Source organism: Anoplopoma fimbria, chromosome 10 (assembly GCF_027596085.1).
Source record: "Anoplopoma fimbria isolate UVic2021 breed Golden Eagle Sablefish chromosome 10, Afim_UVic_2022, whole genome shotgun sequence".
Lineage (NCBI taxonomy): Eukaryota > Metazoa > Chordata > Actinopteri > Perciformes > Anoplopomatidae > Anoplopoma > Anoplopoma fimbria.
The window spans coordinates 20044378-20057039 of record NC_072458.1 but is presented as its reverse complement, the minus strand read 5'-3'; the positions used below and the strand labels follow the sequence as shown (position 1 = coordinate 20057039).

The 12662-nt window shown below is 37.2% G+C and overlaps 1 protein-coding gene across 1 annotated transcript; it reads left to right on the top strand.

Annotated features, from left to right (window-relative positions):
* Nucleotides 1–5347: 5347 nt before the first annotated feature.
* On the top strand, nucleotides 5348–12405 carry sh3bgrl3 (SH3 domain binding glutamate-rich protein like 3). The gene is made up of 3 exons (XM_054605968.1): nucleotides 5348–5463; nucleotides 8580–8747; nucleotides 9387–12405. The coding sequence occupies exons 1-3, from the start codon at nucleotides 5419–5421 to the stop codon at nucleotides 9450–9452; spliced, it is 279 nt and encodes a 92-aa protein (XP_054461943.1). The 5' UTR covers nucleotides 5348–5418; the 3' UTR covers nucleotides 9453–12405.
* The last annotated feature ends 257 nt before the right edge of the window (nucleotides 12406–12662 follow it).

Here is a 12662-nt window from a genome sequence, read left to right as displayed (position 1 = left end):
TTTCTGTCTGTGTGTGTGTGTGTGTGTGTGTGTGTGTGTGTGTGTGTGTGTGTGTGTGTGTGTGCCTGCCTGCCTGCCTGTCTGTCGTCAGGTCGAGATAGACCCCGGTTCAAAGACCTCCCCTCCCCTTCTCTTTTCCTCTCCCTTTCTTACTTGTGTTGTTCTGTTGGATAAAGAGCAGCGGGAACACAGCGGGATACGCTGCTCTCTTCCTTCACCAGTCTTATATAAATGGACGAGGTTAACGTGAAATTCCTCATGGAAGTTTGGTTCCTCAGTCCAGTTTGTCCAAAGCATCCTGGAAGGGAAGCGGAGGGATGGAAAGTGTTGCACCCTGGGATATCCTGAGAAACCAGAAGAGGGAGCTCCTGAGCAGATGGAGGTTAAGCAGTGCCACCACGAGATTGTGTGTGTTCGTATGTCTCCGTATGCGTGTGTCCCTTATGGGACTGTGCTTGTTGCCATATTTGGTCAGTCAGGGGACGCCTGGCAGTGGCCTGCTAGTTTTGTCTTGGCCGTCTTTCTCTCCACTGGAAGCGATTTCTTTAAAAGAAAAAGCCTCCTGATTGTGCAGAGTTTGGGGCCCGTTCTCTTAAACATATATGCTGGTGTCTTTTCATTTTTGTGGTCGTCTCTTTTTATTACATGTTGTTAGGAGGGCTGAACTTGAATTTGAAGATGAAGATGAGGTTAAAAAGGGCAGAAAAAGAGCCACTGATTCCCGGTTCAGAGAAATCCTCTACGGTCTCTCTCGTCGGGAGGCGTAGGCGTGGTTGTGGAAATCTGATCCCAGGGCTGAGGTCAACTCTTGCCCGCAGCTGTAAATCAGTGCAGATCAACACTAAGATGCTCAGCGATACGGTTTTCACCTTTTCTGCTCCTGGACTAAAGGAGAAGTAAGGAGGGGAGAGCAGGAGGGGTCTCCCTGAACCGAGGACCTTCAGTGAAAGGGAATTCATATTTTGATTCCATTCAGGAATCTTGTGTATATTTGATTGCCAGGTACTTCCGCCAATTGTTTGCAATGCCTTCCTTTGTGTTTACTTGGAGTGTGCGTGCGTACGTCGTTGTTCCGCGAGCACAACGTGTCACGCAAACACACACACTCACAGACGGGACTGTGGACGGCTGTGACTCGCCCAGAACACTACACACGCTGGTGTTATTACTATGCAAGTGGATTATTGTAATTATTGTGTCAACTCTCCTCTTTTTTTTTTTTTTTTTTTTTCTTTCTTCAAAAATGACAAACACTGCTTGTTGGACCGGAGTAACGTTACTGACTGTCAAGACTTCCAAGCCAACTCATGTGAACTACAAGTCCATCCACTGACCCCCTTGTGTTTGTATGAAGGTCATGTTATGATTCAAAGTCTAGTTTTCTACGTCTGTCAGTCAAATGTAAGGAACGTGGGAGGAGATGTTAATGTCAGTGGTTTGGGTCTGGGTCTGTGTAGTGTGTGACATTGGTGAAACGTGTGTGAGAAAGTATCGAGACTCATGACTCCCCACTACAGGTTTTTAATCAGACGCCCCGGCGGTTCAGGAGACAGTGCACCCAAGAGAGCGACTTGCACTCTGCAGGGTGAACTTGAGAAAGGCGGGCCAGAGGGTCCACCAACCATTCTTTTAAGTTTTACAGAGCCTCTGTTCAGTACTGTTACACTATTTGTGTTTTCCTTTTAAACCATGGCAACTCTGATCCCACAGTCAAAACTGCACCTGGCATCAATTCATTCTCAGATGAACGGTTTTCTGTTTTTGACCGACGGCTCGGAAGCAGATCATGAGCCAATCATTCATGTCCAGCTACAGAATTTCTTTTAAAGTTTCATGATTTGACTGAAGTAAAAAAAAAAAAAAAAAAAAAAAACCATTATGCACCCATAAACCCCACGTCTGTGCATGAAATGCTCAGTTACATGCGATCCTAGCCTGATTCATAAATTGGATAACAAGAATGTAGTTTCATGCTGCATCCCTGACAGCCACGTCTGCTTTTAGCGATAAGAACCAGCATTGATCAGACGCTGGAAAAAAAATAAAATGGAATGGACAGTTGTTGACTGGGTTAGAGTTGCAAAAAAAAAAAAAAAAAAAAAAAAAAAAGACTTGACATGCAGTATCCTACGAAGTCTGTATGGATTCAAATCTCAGCGGTTCACTGTGCTCACTCTCTGTGTTCACATTGCGTTCACTTCTCCAGATGTGGTGTAAATGGTGGAGAATAAGGAAAGAGACAGAGAGCGGCCATGACCGCTGAGATTCTGTTGACACATGTACATGTAGATGCAATGTAATCCCCCCCCCCCCCCTCCCATTGCGATACAATGAGGGATTTTAAACTGGCGGCTGCTGTTCAGAGAGAAGCAGCAGCAGCAGCCCCTCTCTTTGTCCTGGCTGATTCATGTGAGCAGTGGCTCTCTAAATGGACACGGAGCTACCGGTATCCAGAGGGAACCACTGCCCAGCTTGTGGTTGTTGTTGTTTTTTTTGACATTTTTATGTAAATATATTTTTTTCTATTTTATTTTTTAATAAACATTTTAAAACTGCCAGTCAGAGTGTGTTTTTTTTTTTTTTTTTTTTTCTTGGTGTTGACAGATCACATGGGCATTTAATGCTGCATTAATACATTTTTGAACACACAGACGTATTATCATCGCACAAAGTTCTTATGGTGAAAATATTAGCAAACAGTTGTTTAATATATGCACTTAAAGCATTATTAACATTATTTTGGAGACATGATTTGTCCACTTGGCAGACATAAGCTCTGTATTGGTCTCCACTATGTTGTCCAGCTGCAGCCCTTATCTTTTTCTCTCTGTTATTTGGTGCCTTGCAGGTATAATAGAGTGGGTTTACCAGAGCAAAACAGTAAAGGGGCGGGACATAAAACCAAACGTAATGAGCGAAACAAATGTCTTAACCACTATAGAGCTCAATCAAATTGATACTTTCTGTAGGTTTGTTATTTCTAGTGACCTCTTCACATTATCATAGTAATTTGACCAATTTTTCCTATAAATATGTATCAATTAGAGCAGCTTTAACTCCTTGAAAGTAACCTTTTTGTCTCAAACAGGTCTGAACTGTTCTGGTTTAGTTCCCACTGTGTCTATGAGGCTCTGATATCCTGCTCAGTCAACATGTGGTTCTTCTCATCAACACTGGGTGGTGCTCATGGACTGCTGTTGGTGTCTCAATTAGAACAACCTCTTAAACACAAGGTTGCTGAGCTCTCTGGTTTCTTCACTACCCTTACATCCCCTAAACCAAACATAGAGACTTGGTCCACAAGCTTCACATTCAGTCACAGCCGCCTTTCAGTGAATGTCAGTGTTTGCATGTGTATAGAAAAAGAAACGGTACAGCCAACTCTGCACAGGCATGTTCATGATCATCCTGGTCCACTAGTATTAACCTTGCTGGTATGACAGATTTGGCCTGAAGCTTTGGTTGAAGATGAAGATGAAAAGTGAGCATTGAATTATGAGCCATATGGATTAGTGTTCAGAACAAGTGACGTTGAAGAAAATAGAGAGGGACAACAGGAAAGATATAAGAATCAAAGGTTTCCCAGAGGAGACAAACTTCAATAAAACAGAGTGTCTCTTTAATGCTGTCAACTTATTGAATCTATCTGTAAGTCAAGAATCATAAATATAAAGCAGAAACGCTAGAAAATATGTGAAATATATCTTTCGAACAAAATTGTACAGTGTTTATGCAAATGTGATGAAATGGACAAAATGGTTTTCTTTTAAATATTTAACCCAACATTTGGGTTGTATAGGAGCAGAAACAACAAAATGAGATGCAAAAAGGGGGCTCATGTCTAACGAGGAGAAGTGTGAGTGGAAGAAAGAGGAGATGAAGGACAAGAGGCATAATAAGTATAAGTGAATGCACCCTATGAACCCTAACCCTAACAGTAATTACTATAAATATAAAGGATTATCTTATTACAGTTTAATCTAGGATTATAGTTAAGTATGATTTAAAAAACAGGCAAACAAAAATATGAATAAAGTTCGGCACTGTCTCTTTAAAGTGAGCAGCCAGTAGTAATCCTCAGTCTGAAGGGAGAGGAGAGTCAAGTTTACCAGAACACAACAAATCATTTCCTGTCAATGTTTCCAATAATAAAACACATCAGGAGAGGATGAGTGAAGTCTAAACTGATAAACTGATGAGATAAATTATTTTCCTTATAGATTAACCTTCCATTTGAATTCTTTTTTTGGTATATAAAATGTCAGAAAAATGTGTCTGACAACATTTCCAAAACCCCCAAAATATTTGATTGGCTGTCTCATATTACAAGATATACAGTACCAGTCAAAAGTTTGGACACACCTTCTCATTCAACTACTTTGAAGAATGTAAAATATAAAACATATTCTGGTTTGTTGAGCATTTGTTTGTTTACCACATAATTCCATATGTGTTCCTTCATAGTTTGGATGTCTTCAATATTAATCTACAATGTAGAAAAAAATAAAAATAAAGAAAAAACATTGAATGAGAAGGTGTGTCCAAACTTTTGACTGGTACTGTATAAAATAGTATTAATTAAAAGATGTTTGCAAAATATTTTGTATGACAACAGGACATATTTTAGATGCAGTATACAAATGGGGCAATAACAAAAGAGCCAGGTTTATATCACATTAGTCACAATAGTATTACATTTACATTCAAGCCTTTTTGTTTGTAGAATAAGAATAGTATATATATTAGTATTATATATCATATATATATATATCAATAAATTACACTATATGTATGACAACATATGGAATTATGTGGAATGAGAATGTGTCCAAACTTTTGACTGGTACTGTATATATATATATATATAAATTCTTCAAAGTATTGAATGAGAAGGTGTGTAAACGTTTACTGACTATATATATATATATATAAAATAAAAATATATATAAAATAAAAATAAAAATAAAGAAAAAACATTGAATGAGAAGGTGTGTCCAAACTTTTGACTGGTACTGTACATATATAAAATAAAAATAAAATAAAATAAAAATAAAAATAAAGAAAAAACATTGAATGAGAAGGTGTGTCCAAACTTTTGACTGGTACTGTATATATATATATATATATATATATATAAATATATATATATAATATATAATAATAAATATATAAAATAAAAACAAAAATAAAGAAAAAACATTGAATGAGAAGGTGTGTCCAAACTTTTGACTGGTACTGTACATGTAGGCATGTGATTGTATTTAAACACACTTGAAACCCCCTTATTGTGAAAATCCACGTCTTTTATTTTGAAATCAAGCTTCCACAGCCTGTAATAGATAACTGTGCAACTTGACTCAGGCGAGAGAGACGGAGAGAGACATCTACTCACACCAGGAGAGCTCTGTACCTGCAGCCATGGGCATCAAACTCTACTACACCACCGTGACTGCCTCCCGCACGGTGAGTCCAGTGGCCGGGGATTGTGTGTGGAGGTCCGGGTGCAGCAGCTCTGAATCCTCGGTCCTGCAGACACACCTATCAGCTGGTCTGCTTCCTCCTCACTGAGTGTGCAGAGGGCCTGTGCAAGTCAGCCTCCATTTCTATCATTACTGTCACGTCAGCATTATGTGCATGCATGCTTCATTATGATAAAAAAGTTATCACCTGTTAAAAGACTTGCACAGGTGAGCAGGTTTGGTTCTTTTGCAGAAATATGAACTTTAATGCATGTTAAATAATAACACCATCATGATGTCATTTTGGTACATAAGGCTACAAGTGTAGACTGCATGTAAAAAATCTGTCAATTTAAGGTTTTCTTGATTATTGCAAATTAAATGATAAAGGTAAGTAATTTTACCACCAATATGTGGCAGAATACATTAAATTCACTTGCTTTTGAGAATTTAATATTCTATATATTCTAAGTTTGGACATATCTTCTCATTCAATGTTTTTTCTTTATTTTTATTTTTATTTTATTTTTTTTATTTTATATATATTTATTATATTTATATATATACAGTACCAGTCAAAAGTTTGGACACACCTTCACATTCAATGTTTTTTTATTTTATTTTTATTTTTATTTTTATATATATATATATATTTATATATTTATATATATATATATATATATATATATATATATATACAGTACCAGTCAAAAGTTTGGACACACCTTCACATTAAATGGTTTTTCTTTATTTTTATTTTTATTTTTTTTTCTACATTGTAGATTAATATTGACGACATCCAAACTATGAAGGAACACATATGGAATTATGTGGTAAACAAACAAATGCTCAACAAACCAGAATATGTTTTATATTTTACATTCTTCAAAGTAGTTGAATGAGAAGGTGTGTCCAAACTTTTGACTGGTACTGTATATATATTTTTTATATATATTTTACTTTACAACAACAGTGGTAAAAAAAATGATTTACTTAAGGAAGTTAAAAAAATTGCAAGTAAAAGTCCTGCATTCCAGATTAAAAAATAATATCAGAAGTATTTGCTACAAATCTTAGTAAAAGTAGCCTATCAAAAGTAATAAATAATCATAATGCAGAGTGGCTATTGTCAGTGTTATACCATTGGATCATTGTTAATCGTGTATTTATACAGTAGCAGTCCAAAGTTTGGACACACCTTCTCATTCAATGTTTTTCTTTTTATTTTTATTGTTTTCTACATTGTAGATTAATATTGAAGACATCCAAACTATGAAGGAACACATATGGAATTATGTGGTAAACAAACAAATGCTCAACAAACCAGAATATGTTTTATATTTTACATTCTTCAAAGTAGTTGAATGAGAAGGTGTGTCCAAACTTTGACTGGTACTGAAGGTATATCCAAAATATTATATAAAATAAAAATATATATAAAATAAAAATAAAAATAAAGAAGAAACATTGAATGAGAAGGTGTGTCCAAACTTTTGACTGGTACTGTATGTAGGTCATTTTCTTAATTTCTTTGTTCTAGTTACTGTAGTTTATTGGTAAGTGATCATTAAAACCATGACTCAAATGTGAAAAGTAACTCAAGTAAGAGCTGCATGGTAGTTTATGTGTGAGCCGAATTGATCAGTGGACCCTTTTAAATTAGGAAGAGTCAATAATTGTTTGTATTTGTTAGTTTTAAGCAGGATATTCTTAAATAGTTTGACTTTGTAATGAAGTTTTGTTACAGTATTCCATAGAATACATCAGGAGGAATCGATTCTAACCGGTTGACATCCAGAACAGTCTGCGGACTTTGATAAACTGACAACATCTTGTAGGAATAATTTGTTGCAACAGTATGAACAGTGTATGGCAAAGCACAGGGCTGAACATCTGGAACCTATTAGACGTGAGGAATTCATCATGTTGTGGAAAAAGTCCAGTGACGTGCACTAAGTGTTTAACCTCTCGTGTGCTGCTGGGTAACCTGCTGATTTTCTGGTTTGCTGTTGAAGCCAGAGGAAGATTGTGTTTTTGGTTACAAAGCCAATGACAACAAGTATCTCTGATGGCTTCATCACCAGCTGCACGGCCACATTATTCTGTCTATTTATTTTATTTTATCCTATCAAAGCATTCTGTCTCTTTTTTCCTATGTTTAAAAAAAACAAAAAAAACAGAGCCAGAGCAGATTCACGAAGGAAAATCTATTTAATTTGTTTATTTAGACTAATGGAAGACCATCCCTCCTCCTCCAAAAAGAAAAACATTCTCATGTACAAATCCCTTTTTATACTCACTCACTTTTTAAATAGTTTAATTAAGTTTAAAATGTGTTCCCTCTCTTTATGCATCTTACGGATTGTTCTGCAACAGTATCACATATCAGAAAGTTAAATAAATAATATACATGCAGCACTGCAAGAAGGTTTTCCACTCACTTGGCTCAGACATATCTTACCTGGATGTCATATAACAAATGTAATTGCTCGCTTTTAAACATGTTGTGTTCAGTTTAAGATACTTTCTTAACTGCTATAACTTTGTACTTCACACGATACAGAGAAGCTTTCTACAAATAATTCCCCTTTTTAGTTTCAGGAAATGGCCAACTAAACGCCAGCTTGTCTGTTTTCAGTTCTTTAGGTGTGGTCACTTTACAAAACCCCCTCCCAACTTCCTCATTCGCCCACACAGATAGCATCGTGTTCCCCCGAGGTCTATTAATCATCACCCAGGATCCAGATAAAGCCACTGTTTTTTAAAGGCACAGCCTCAAAAATGATTATCATTATATGTTTTTTACAGCACTGTGCTTTGAAAGTTTTTTGTAAATGTCCCTGCCTTTGAGGAAGCATGATATTTCAACAGTTTGAACAGTTTGAAGGCCTCCGTCTGCTCTTGACTAACCCCATGACATAACAGATAATAAATACACATATTATACAATAAAATAAAAAATATTAGTCGTTTGCTGCACTCAGTTTACAGAAATGCACTAAATGAAAGTAGGATTTGAGTTGTAAGGGCAGCTGTCACCATATGAAATGCTCAGGGTTGTTGACTGGTTCTGATTGGTTATGCTGAGCTTGAGTACATTCTTTTTTTTTATTTCTTTAGGTAAAGTCCCAACAGGCAGAAGTGATGCGAATCCTTGACAGTAAAAGCATCCAGTACGAGCTCATCGACATCTCTGTGGGCAGGGATGTGTGTGACGAAATGAGAAGCAAAGCAGGAAACCCCGCCGCCGTTCCTCCACAGCTTTTCAACGAGGACCAGTACTGTGGGGTGAGGGAAGCACGCGTACACATACTCTGCAGCAGTCTAGTCAGAAAAGTCGCCGGTACTGTATCGGAATCAGAATCAGCAGAAATAATGGCAGATAACCATCGAGAAATTGAGTATTGAAATGCCAAAGATATGAAATGAGAGTACAGAAGCTCTTAAAACCTGTGTACACTATCAGTCCGCAGATGGAAAAGGTTAGCTGCTGAATACAGAGCATTTATCGGCCAAACAGGAGCTGGTTGAGACCAAAATCAGAGCTAAACGAGAGTGAACACTGAATTGAAAATCATCAGATGGTCAGAAACGCAACTCTAAATGATAAATAATGTTGCTCCAGATGTGTAAATAAGCAGCTGTTTTCCAACAAGTTCACATTTCCTAATAAAAAAGTGATAATTTCTGTGTTTTGTGCCCCCAACTAGCCAAAAACTGTACTTACAGGTTTAGATCATAATAATAATAATAGTCATCTTGTGCCCAGAAATGTTATTAACACTGTAAATTGATTTACATACATGAACTCTTATGTTTTCAGTGAAGAAATTGTCCTTCTGGAACACTGACTGACCCTTTGCAACCCCATGCAGCTGTCATATCAGAGTATCTCTGTTTGCTGATTGAGCCTCTTCCTCTCCACAGGACTACGAGATGTTTTCCGATGCGGTGGAGGCGGATACAGTGGACCAATTTCTGAAGCAGGCGTGAGGAAAGGCATGAGTGTGATTTTCGGTCTTAACCCCATTTCCCCCCCCCAACCACACCCTGTGCCCTAAAGGAGGCCCTGTATCCAGTCTCTCTCTGCACCACCGGCAGTATCCACTCACTTTCAATGCCATAAAGAAGAATGCCAAATATCTAACTAATCAGAAGACACACATTCCCCTTACTGCACCATTAGACTAACTCTTAATCTGTTTCTTTTTCTTGTTTGATTTCTTTCTGACCTTTTTTCCGCCTGTTCTGGCAGACTAGTGTTACTAAGTGCTCCTAGTCCACTAGGAATCAGCGGGGCGTCTAAATGTGCGGTAATTAGGTTGACTAATTTTGGCCGCGGCCACATGATCGCTGGAGATTAAACTAATCCACTGGATGACAACGTTCAACCCAGAAACTTTCTGATCCTCTGCAGACCAAACGCACACAATCATCACTCAGTCTTAAACTACTTTTCTCGTCTTTTTTTGGTTCGGTAGCCTTCGAGTTCCCATGTTTGTACATGACCGCACACATTATTTTTTACTTCACGTGGATGCAAATGCACTGGGAAGTAGCAAGGACTGTAACGTCCTTAAACCTAATTAATCGTGAGACTTATGGCTGCTGAAAAAAAACTGTTTTTGCGTAGACAGCTTTTTGTAATTTTGGTCCATTGGTCACTTCATGCAATATTTGAGAAAAGGTTTGGTTCTGAAGTGGGAACCCTTGACGTTTTTGTACCCATCTGATCTGTTTCGAGGGGCGTAAATGCCAACACAACTCAAAACATTTTTTGACAAATATTAAAAGTACAAATTACTTAAATTGAGCCACAAGCTAGTGCTGTTACACATTAAAGGTATGCTCTATTTTTTTTGTTGTAAACACACATTCAAGCATCTTGGGTACATTTTCCTTCCTTACATTTGCAAAGCTGATTTAAAAAATACATTTAAAAAACGTGTATTGTTTACATCCATTTTTCTTCTTCCTCTCTGACTTTTTGAACACACTGTTACTCTCACTGTTACTCTTCTTTGCTCGTTACCGCCATCAACTGTCACTCTGTGTAGGCTGGCAGGACTGTGTATCGCCTGTGTGAACAAAATGAACAAAGCGAACAAAGCAAGGACCTATTTGTAAAACCTTCTGTCAGTAGCGCTACTAGTGATCAAAAAATCCAAAGGGTGCCTTTAAGCTAAGTGGTGTTAATGTCTAACAAAGAAAAATCAAAAAAAGGCACATAATCTACAAACTTCTTAAGAATATATTGGCAATATTCACCTGTAAACAGTAGTTTAGTAAGGTATCAGTGTACTTTACCATCAGCCAATAATATATTCCCTAATAATATACATAAAATATCAGATTGCAGCCAACTGAAACTTCTCCCTTGTGTTAAACATTTAGGTGGCTGATACGAAAAACGCAAATGGCGATCTCTAGAGTCAGTGTTTGGTTTGTCCGCTCTAGGCTACTGTAGAAACACGGCGTCTGGCTCTGTGAAGAGGACCTGTTAGATACAAACAGCTTATTCTATGGTAATGAAACCACAAAGTGATTATACACTCTAGAAAACCTACCTATTAATAATATATTCCATTTCCGCCAATATATTCCCCTAAATGGTACACAGTTTCTTTAAGTAATCATTTGTGAACGGTTGTAGTACAATAAGGTTGTTCCCCATGTATTGTATGAGGTATTATTAACATACTGCAGTTGAAATAAACACATTCCATTCATCTATTTATGTACATTTTACTGCATAGGCAACAAAAAACGGATTCAGTATTCCCCAAGCAGCATATTGTTCAGTGTGGAAACATTATATCTTAATGAGAGGAAATCTGATTTACAGGAAACATAATTGAACAGGTCAAATAATAGTTATATGAATAGAATATGAAAAATCCAAATAAGGAGACAGTTGTCTCTCTTTAGATTTGTGACGATGGTCACCAATGGACCAAAGTTATTAAACGCTTGGTATTCAGTGGTTGAACATTTCAGTAGTTAGCTGCTTAATTTCAGCACCCAGTGGAGCAGGACGGACACATTCCTTTCACGTTCGGTGCCAACATATATATCTGTAATGGTGGATTTTCACTGTGGTATTAGCACTTACCTGCCATCTTCTACGTTTTCCATAATCTGCATAATTTAGAAGCTTTGTTTGAGGACTGACTGACGGCAAACACTTCATTCCACATGGATTGTAACTGATAAGACTGAAGCTATGTGAGTCTTCTAGCGTTCCACCTCGTAGCCTGTCATTCCTCCTGTTTATTCAATGTTTCCGTTTGGCTGACTGTCCTTGGGCATGAAGATGCAGTAATGTGACTATGCACTGAAAACCTGCCTCATTCTGAACACGGACATAAAGGTTGAAGCTGTTGTGTTTAAAAGTAACCCTAACCACATGGGAAAAATGAAGGCTTCACTTATTTGCAGTCACTTATATGTATGTGTATTCGTTCAGTTATATATAATGTTCATGTTTTGGGTTACTTTTGTTTTTTTTAATCGAGAACAACATGGTTTCCTTCTCTTACTCGTTACTTCTGTCAACCCCCCTGCTTTAAAAATGTGTTGCAGTTTGGGTAAAGCCTTCGCACACAATGTTTGTGCACTGTTTTTTGTAAGGTGATGGTTGTAGATGTTTGCCTGTTATTGATGTTTATTCATTATGAATCATGTTTTAGACATTCCATGTCTCTCTCTTGAGCTCCTGCTTTGCTTTTGGACCAATTACCTTTGGCCAAAAAAAAAAAAGAACAAAAAAAATAAAATAGGGAATAAAATGCTGTTGTCTTCCAAGAAGATTGTGAAAAAATGATTTATGGGTGAACAAAAATGAATAAAATGGAGTTGAATCTACATGTCTGGATGTTTATTTATTTTTTTATTCATCCATGGGACCTAACCAGAAAAAAAAGTATGTTTAAATCAACTCTGGCATCTTGAATGTATAATCCAATATAAAATAAAAAAATTGCTTAGTTAAAATGTATTATTTTTTCTATGTTCATCGTCGCTGTTTTAATGGAGAATTTACCAACATAGTGCGGGGACATTTGCACACCCAAAAGAGAGTCATTTCTAATTTGCAAGTCACATTAGGACATATTCCACACTCTGGATCTGCAGTGTCAGTACATTTATAGCAATGCTGCATGTATGCCTCACGTTTTTCTTTAACTAAAGGACACAGACTTT

What these genes read in the sequence shown, in the direction of transcription:
- sh3bgrl3 (XM_054605968.1), top strand. Translation starts at nt 5,419, where the DNA reads ATGGGCATCAAACTCTACTACACCACCGTGACTGCCTCCCGCACG. An exon ending in CCGTGACTGCCTCCCGCACG is followed by an intron (nt 5,464 to 8,579) that starts GTGAGTCCAGTG and finishes TTATTTCTTTAG; the next exon opens with GTAAAGTCCCAACAGGCAGA. An exon ending in ACGAGGACCAGTACTGTGGG is followed by an intron (nt 8,748 to 9,386) that starts GTGAGGGAAGCA and finishes TCCTCTCCACAG; the next exon opens with GACTACGAGATGTTTTCCGA.